The 8,678-nt window shown below is 33.9% G+C and overlaps 1 protein-coding gene across 4 annotated transcripts; it reads right to left on the bottom strand.

Annotated features, from left to right (window-relative positions):
• Positions 1-1,176: 1,176 nt before the first annotated feature.
• LOC131039572 (uncharacterized) lies at positions 1,177-7,580 on the bottom strand. 4 transcript variants are annotated; one of them, XM_059221421.1, is made up of 8 exons: positions 7,524-7,580; positions 6,305-6,578; positions 5,397-5,638; positions 5,195-5,319; positions 3,303-3,373; positions 2,363-2,532; positions 1,796-1,940; positions 1,177-1,615 (listed from the first exon to the last, which is right to left on the bottom strand). In XM_059221421.1, exons 2-8 carry the CDS (start codon positions 6,546-6,548, stop codon positions 1,473-1,475), a joined length of 1,140 nt encoding a protein of 379 aa, XP_059077404.1. In that variant the 5' UTR covers positions 6,549-6,578; positions 7,524-7,580; the 3' UTR covers positions 1,177-1,472. The 4 variants fall into 4 exon arrangements, with proteins under 4 accessions (XP_059077404.1, XP_059077403.1, XP_059077401.1 ...); XM_059221420.1 differs by having other exon boundaries at positions 6,305-6,573; positions 7,524-7,571; XM_059221418.1 differs by lacking the exon at positions 7,524-7,580 and adding an exon at positions 7,155-7,501.
• Between the last annotated feature and the right edge of the window lie 1,098 nt (positions 7,581-8,678).

Here is an 8,678-nt window from a genome sequence, read left to right as displayed (position 1 = left end):
ATTACCTTTTGAAATCCTCTTCTAGTTATCTAATTAAAACAGAAACATCCAACAGAAACATCCAGAACACAAACATCCAGATATATCTTATTACCTTTTGAAATCCTCTTCTAGTTATCTAATTAAAACAGAAACATCCAGATATATCTGAGAAAGTAAAGATTCTACAAACAAGATAACCTAAAAGCAATAACTTTATACATATTTTCATGCTCACAAATTGAAGCTCCTCAACTTTAGAGTTCTTTAGCGAGGTTTTGTCCATGATTGTTGTTATAACCTAAAAGCAATAACTGTTATAACCTAAAAGCAATGACTTTATACATATTTTCATGCTCACAAATTGAAGCTCGTCAATACATTCTCCTTTCTCTAAGTTTTGTCCATGATTGTTGTTATAACCTAAAAGCAATAACTGTTTTAACCTAAAAGCAATAACTTTATACATATTTTCATGCTCACAAATTGAAGCTCCTCAATACATTCAATACATTCTACGTGTCTCTAAGTTTTGTCTCTAAGTTTTGTCTCTAAGTTTTGTCCATGATTGTTGTTATAACCTAAAAGCAATAACTTTATACATATTTTCATGCTCCCAAATTGAAGCTCCTCAATACATTCTCCTTGTCTCTAAGTTTTGTCCATGATTGTTGTTATAACCTAAAAGCAATAACTTTGTTATAACCTAAAAGCAATAACTTTATACATATTTTCATGCTCACAAATTGAAGCTCCTCAATGCATTCTCCTTATCTCTGCTTTAGAGTTCTTTGGCAAGGTTTTGTCCATGATTGTTGTTATGGTTGTCCCTTTGCTGCGACCCTCAATACATTCTCCTTGTCTCTAAGTTTTGTCCATGATTGTTGTTATAACCTAAAAGCAATAACTTTAAACATATTTTCATGCTCACAAATTGAAGCTCCTCAATGCATTCTCCTTATCTCTGCTTTAGAGTTCTTTGGCAAGGTTTTGTCCATGATTGTTGTTATGGTTGTCCCTTTGCTGCGACCTTGTTTTAGAGTTCTTTGGCAAGGTTTTGCCAAACACAAACATCCAGATATATCTAAGAAAGTAAGGATTCTACAAACAAGATAACCTAAAAGCAATAACTTTATACATATTTTCATGCTCACAAATTGAAGAAGCTCCGCAATACATTAAGTTCACAAGATAAACTTAAAGCAATAACTTTACACATATTTTCATGCTCACAAATTGAAGCTCCTCAATACATTCTCCTTGTTCAAAAGTTCAAAAGAGCCTGCAATGATTAGTGGCTTCTTATAAGAACTTTAATTTCTAGTACAATGGTATATATGTAAAGCTAGTGTAATTGGGTCCAATAGCTAAAATAATGTATACATTTTCATGTAAGCTCAGAATTTCTATAAACACCCCCAGCGTAGTAGTTCTCTGTATAAGTAAAATATTAGCGTTCCACCATAATGCTGTAAAGCATATATAAGCATTTTTTATTCAAAAGGAGACAGGTCTGCCTTAGCAGGTCCATTGATTATTCTTCCTAAATTATCAAACATGGATCCATGGCAGGGACAGTCGAACGTGGAGTCTATCGGGTTCCATTTTATTATGCATTTCATGTGTGGACACACAGCTGCAAGATCCATTTTCATCATAATCTTCAGTTAATGGCATTAAAAAATATCAAAGTTTTGCTAATTTCTAACATGGAATCCAATTCAGAAAACGTTCTGAACTTGTGTAGAAGGTTTATCTGCAGGCTCTTGTTGCATAAACCATTCTAAAAAAACTGAAGGGTTTTGGTAAGAGTCACCTGAGAATTTATGAACCACCCCATTCTCGTCTTTGTAGACTGCCATCTTTTGCATATTCTTTTGAATAACTCCTCCACTGTTTGGCAGCATGTCTTCAATGTCGATTGAATCTGTTCCCATGAAAGGAATACGATCTTTGTATCCCTGTTATTGATTTGAAGAAATGAACTATAATGAGTGACACCGAGAATATGGCTGTAACTAGGTGAGATGGTAATCTTGAGGACCGATTTTTACAAATTGCAAAGTTAAAAGTTTTAACCATTTACTAGGGAAGGAATATGATCTTTGTATCTCCTTTATTGTTTCACAGAAATGAGTTATAAAGAGAAAGATGAGTGAGCATATGAACAATGTTATTGGCATGGTAATGTTAGATAATATGATCGCAAGTGCGAAGTTATAAGTTGGAATCAGTTTTCCACCTAAGGATGACGATTTTAGTATTCCCTGTTTTGTTTTGCACAAATCAATGGTAGAGAGTAAACATGTGGGAATAATTAGATGACATTGTAAATACAAAGGAACATTTTTCACAAGTGCAAAGTTATGAGTTCTTGACTTACATGAATAGTATGTGAAGTCTCCTCTCCCATCTTCTCTCCTACCTTCTTTGATATAGGAGGGGTTCTTCCTGGATCATAAGCTTTTGCCCAAGGATTAGGATGGCCTAATATCATGTCTTTAATTAAAATACCTCCAATGGTTCCTCCAGTCATTCCTTGACCACTGTCACCTGCTCAAAACATAGGAAATCGATTGAGTAAAGCCCACCAGTATGTGAACACGTGTAAAAAGAGTTAAAAAAATTATTGTATCTTAACTGTTCAAGGGAATGAATAGATAAATGCAGGAAAGCAATCTATTTTTTCATAATGGAATCTCCAAAAACAGATTAGATCAAATCCATAGTAATCAAGAGAGCATGACCATTATTTTGATCGCGTCCCCTTTTATTGGTACTATATGTGCTTCTATAGGCTATGTGCTTTCATAATGGAAGCTTCAAAACCAGATTAGATCAAATCCATAGTAATCAAGAGAGCACGACCATAATTTCAACTGGTGGTCTATAGGCTATCAACTTTTGGGTGATCTTATGGATTCTTTCTGGGTACTTTTATGGACTTTCAGGCCCAATTTAACTGTTTTTGTCTGCATTTAGTCACTTCTAGGCATATTTGAATATCTAGCTTTCATGTTATATTACCTTTATCAGTATTGATGAAATATCAATTTTAATGGTTCATATACAGTTTCAATTAAAAAAAATGGTTCATATACAGAGCATTTTGAGTGTTAGTATAAGGTGTCTCCTTTTATGTTTGTTCTCATTTACTGGTCCATTGGAGTCTCGACCATATACCCATTAACCCATATTGGTCACTTGTAGGCACATTGTGATTTCAGTAGGCTATAAGTGAGTCGAGCAAAATCAAATGGATTAAAAACACGGTGCTTTCAGAAACATAGGAAAGCAAAATAATAGTACCTCAAAAACAGTACCTGTTATAATGTAACAATCATGCAATGGTGGATTAGGTCCAATAAGATAGATGATCCACTGGCTCAAAAACCTGCAGGCACATTTAAAGAACCTCAGCAAACCCACTCAAAAACATTACTTAGCATGTATCATTATTTCTGTAGTTGGTAACTAGAGTTTTACTCTAGTTGTTGCAGAATTCAGTTAGATGGGCTCATTCCTGTTGAAAAAGAGCCATCCAAGATTGTGAGAGGGAAAACTCCTGCATCAAATATACAGGGGCTGTAAGCCCAATCACATTCAAGAGTGAGATGGGACTTTGACCTTCTACAGTGTTTAGTTCGGGTTAAAGAGCCCATCAAAACAGTTTCTAAAAGCTCTGTGTATGATAAAAATCTTGTTCTAGCTATCAATCAAAAAAGTTACTAATATAGCATATTGATAATTTTTATTATGGACTCTGTTTTGGAGTAGAAAACTTGCCTGTCCTGTCCATCTATACAAGACCTCTTCAGCAGTAGTCCACCTCTCCCTAGTCCATTTCTCAAGCTGAGCGTAAGGATCATGGTAATCTTTAGGCTTCATACCACTGCTTGTGTCTTCTCCTCCCACTATTAGCACATCATAGTCTACTTTTTGTTCCAGTCTGACATAGTGATAAGGATCATATGTGTCCCACCAATTGGCTCTTCTGTTAAACTCAAATTCAGCATCCCACCATTAAAACAATAGAGTTTTCAAATGTCATAAGAGTGCTAAATCTTAATAAGATTTCAATAAGTGTCAGAGTAATATGTTTCTATTCCAACTTACTTAACTGATCCCTTGGGAACTTTCAATCCAATAACATAGGTCCTGTTTGGTGTTTGGCGGGCATGGACTGCCAAGTTGTGATTCAGAGGAGAATATGTGGCCATTACAACTGCACCGGCAGTAACTGTGACTCCATCTTTTGTTTTGACATGGTTTTTCTCTACCTCAAACACATGGCTTTTTTCATATATTCTTCCTCCTCTTCTCACAATTGCATCAGCTACTCCATTGATATACCTAAGGATATGTATTGCATCCATGTGTATAAGACACAAAATGAGGCAAAATATGTGCAAACTTTTAAATATTTCTAGCCCATTGGGAAACAATATATTTTATTCAAAAATGTAAAAAATTAACTATTCAAGGCAATTGAGCTCTCCTACTATCCTAACCACAATCTCCCCACCCGGGCCCCCATTATTCCGCCTCACCCAGGAATCATAGCTTTCTATAGCCCCTACTATTGTAAATTGCCCTATCCTAGTTTTCCTCTATCTTGGAAGCGGGTGTTACTGGGATGGGTTCAATAGGGATGCAGTTAGGTAGGGCTGGTGACTACATATTTTGTTCAAAATTTTACTAAAACTTTTAAGGATCAATATCAATTTAACATGCTCATGCAATAGTGGGATCACACTGGAGGGTTCAGGGTCATATAGGGGATGTTTTAAGAGTATTTCTTATTTGCAAACTTTTTAACTTGTACATATTAGTAAAAAAACGGATGTTATTGTACAAAGAGATCTATCTAAATGGTAAGAAGAGGCAGTGATAGATTCCCAAACTAAAAGGGAACATTGGTAAGTTCCCAAAATAAGGGGTAATATTAAGAAGCTTGACCCCCTAAATGCATTCGGGTAGAGTAGAATGACTGTCAAACTAAAGATATAGGAATAATTTAATCAGTTTAAAAAATGAAGTTAATATCAATTTAACAATTAAGCAGAGTTGAAGGATGGGTTCAAGGTGCAAAAAGAAAAGATTGTTTTGTCAAATCACAAAAACTTCCTTCGGGGCACTACTAAAGTAGACTTACCTACTTTAAAAGTTAGTAATTATATCAAGCCTATGGAAGTGAAGTTATTTTGAAAATTACAAGAGAGGATGAAATTCTCCTGAATTTGGAAACTGAATGGCCTTTCCAACTTTTCCATATGCAGGATCATTCCCCAATTCCACCATTTTGACATCCAAACGTACTCTTTTACAGGCTTCGAATTCCTGCAACAAGTGAGAATTAGATTTATAATCTATGGACTATGTTTTTGCACTAGTAGAGATAAAACGGAAGTCTGAACCTTTATAAGAAGATCCATAGCCTCTGTAGAATTATCATGTGGGAAAAGATACCCATCCAGTCTATAAAAATGACAGTCAATTCCTTCTTCCTTGACGGTGGTTTCTATGAAGTCAATGGCTCTCTTGTGACTCTCAGCTACAATTTTGGCTATATCAAAACCATGGTCCTTTTCTAGTTGAAAGTAGAAGTCATCATACCATAGCATCAAGTGAGCTGTGGTTCTCCCACTCATTCCACTACCTGTGGATATAGAAAAAATTAATAAATACTAGGTAAAACATTACAATCATAAAGAAATAACAGGAAAGAAGAAAAAACAATACAAAAGGATATTAGTATAACAATTTTTATGGTTCTAACAAACACTTTCTATAGGTAACAAAGAAATCTTTGCATTGTAGATTGAGAATTGTATCCTGCAAACATGGTTCTGTTAGACTCTGCTGAAAACTATGGATATCTTTCTATATAAGCTCTTATCTTGCAATAGCTTTACAAACATTATACTCCATCTAACTTATCAGTAACCATGTTTATCCTCTTTAATTAAGATGGCAAGAGAAATGTACAGAATAGTCCATTGCAATTTGACCTCACCCCAGCTCATCCCAGCAGAACAGTGATAAGCAGTGGTAAATCAAATAGTCAATGGCAATTTTTAATTTTACAGTGATAAGAAGTGGTAAACCAAATAGTCAATGGCAATTTTAATAGTCCATTTTCTAACAATGCTTAGAAAAAAAATAACCCATAAGAATTGATATTATAAAACTAAACCCTCAACAATAGATAAGCACTTTTTTGTTTTTCTAAAAAGTCTATTGGGAAGCCATACTGAAATTCTGTACAATTTACTAAAGAACCGCTTAGTACTGAACAAATTAGATACCAAACAAATGTACAAACCTCTAGTTTTGGCTTCAAGAAGTACAACACTTTTGCCTTCCTTGACAAGGTTGTAGGCACAGCTTATTCCTGCAATACCAGCTCCCACTACCACTACATCTGCGCTTTCATCCTTCTCAATCTTAGGGAACTTGGGTCTCAAATCCTGTTGATCCCATACAGTATGGCGTAAGCCAGGTATAACATCATGTTGATCTCTGCACTGCTTCTCCATCTGGGATGATGACCCTCCAGCCATGGACATAAACTTTCTTATATCACCTCTACCACTGTTCTGCAAAAAGATCAATACTTTTATAACTAGCAACTTCCCAAAACCATAATTAGATATAAGATAGAAAATATAGACACCAAACCATCTAGATGAACCACAGAAATGGAATTTTTCAATTATAACTTAAAGACTTCCCAAAACCACGTTTGTTATAATTAAACTAGAATATAGGTTTGGAAGTATAGATATGGATTCATCAACATGAGCTACCAAAAAACACATTGCCCATCATAACTTAAATCGTCCCAAAACCATATTTGATGTAGCCTATAGAAGTTACAAACACCAAACCATTTAGCTGAACTGGATAACCACTAATTTGTCCATTATAACTTATACTACTCTTTAGAACACCATTTGATATGGATTTCAAAGTATTCATACCAAATTAACAGCTTATATACAAAACATATTACTTTCCAAAACTGTATTTGATATAGGCTAAACAGTATAGTAGCTGATATAATGCATTGTTGCTAATAAAGTAAATACAAGAAACAAAATGTTATCCTTTTTAAAAGAAATCCATGTAATATGTGGATACAAAACTGAAATATGATTGATAAGGTACTAAACTGGTACTGGAACTTGATTGCCACAACAATCATGAATCCAAGACGTTGAAAATGAAAATGGCTTTGTCAATCCGGAGAATGGAAGGTGATTATCTTGAAGCCCAAAAGGTTGTATGGACTTTTTCATGGGGTGAAGGACACTTTTTTTGTCTATACTCCTGAATATTGAATTGCTCAATGAGAAAGGGAAAATTAGAGGTCTAGTGATCCCAGCCATGACAAAAATCTAAGCCTCAACCAGTGGAGGCTAACAAACTCGTTCAAATCAATAAAATACTAAGTATGATTATTGCTATCCTGTTTCACAATAATGAGAAGTATGAGGAAGAACAAGGCAGAAAATAACTCATATAATGAAATGATAGCATACCAGTTGTTGGAGCCTCTATACTGAAACATAGCCTACATTGAAGCAAACATCTTTCTTTCTAAAGATTTAAAGGTGTCGATAAGTTGGCTGGTTTCTATAATGCCACGTCAATTGATTTTTCTTCGACGTGCTATGTCTGCTTGCATGCTTCAGACACGTCCTTACCACCTTTGAGGGAATCTAATACATACACTTCTGCAGAGTCATGGAGATCTTTAACATTGTTAGGACAAGGGAAGTTCGTAAATATTTGATTATTTTAAATTTATAGTTTATTAGAGTTTTGGTATGTTGAAGGACGATTCTTATACTAATTTGTATTTTTATTGTGTTGTTTATCATTGTTAATAAGTTTTATATTTTTTTATTATTGAATAATTTTAATCATAATTAATTTTGAAGGGGTCAATCAATAAATTTGTGCTCAAAAGGAATTAGATACATTTATTCTCATAAACAAAAATCTTATATACAAAAAATAGCATACATTATGAGAAGGTGATCAATCACTATTCTTAACATGATGTGTTGTCTAGGATTTCACCCTAAAATATGTGCTCAAATAAAAATGTTATTCATGGATGCTAATGCTACACTAAATGTCCATAGCTCCCTTGCGGGCCGGCTTAACCGGCACACTCAAAGTTTTGACTTTGACTTTGACATGAGATGTGGGGTCCATTCAAAACCAACCTTTTTTGGTTTACGCAAATGGTTTTTAATACCACATGCATTAAGAACCCTTTTGATAATAAAAAATAATGAAGAGATATTAACGTGATTTTAACAGCTATTAAATGGATTATGATATGTTCGAGCTAGGAGACTTAAATTAATGTCTTTCAGTGTAAATATATATAATGTCTTTTAGTGTAAATATAAGTTCATTTGAGTCAAGCTTAATATGTAATTATATATGTTGGGGTTTATTATATAGGTTGGGTTTAAGTTAAATATCTAATTATATAGGTTGGGTTTAAGTTAAATATCTAATTATATAGGTCTATATATTTTATGTTTTAAAATTAAGTATTATTTGTCAAGGGTCCTTTTCCAAAACAAAAATTAAAGTATTAATTTTTTTATTTATTAAAATTAGAAAATTTCTAACCATTTTTATAATCAACATGATATATAAATTTCATGATTCAAAAT

The sequence above is a fragment of the Cryptomeria japonica genome, chromosome 5 (assembly GCF_030272615.1).
Source record: "Cryptomeria japonica chromosome 5, Sugi_1.0, whole genome shotgun sequence".
Lineage (NCBI taxonomy): Eukaryota > Viridiplantae > Streptophyta > Pinopsida > Cupressales > Cupressaceae > Cryptomeria > Cryptomeria japonica.
The sequence above is the reverse complement of the archived record's forward strand: the minus strand, read 5'-3'. Positions and strand labels throughout refer to the sequence as shown.

Coding starts and splice junctions, on each gene's coding strand:
- LOC131039572 (XM_059221418.1), bottom strand. CDS start 7,370: ATGGCTGGGATCACTAGACCTCTAATTTTCCCTTTCTCATTGAGCAAT. Junction 6,579..7,154: donor GCAATCAAGTTCCAGTACCA/GTTTAGTACCTT, acceptor ATCTTTTTGCAG/AACAGTGGTAGAGGTGATAT. Junction 1,941..2,362: donor AGACTTCACATACTATTCAT/GTAAGTCAAGAA, acceptor AATCAATAACAG/GGATACAAAGATCGTATTCC.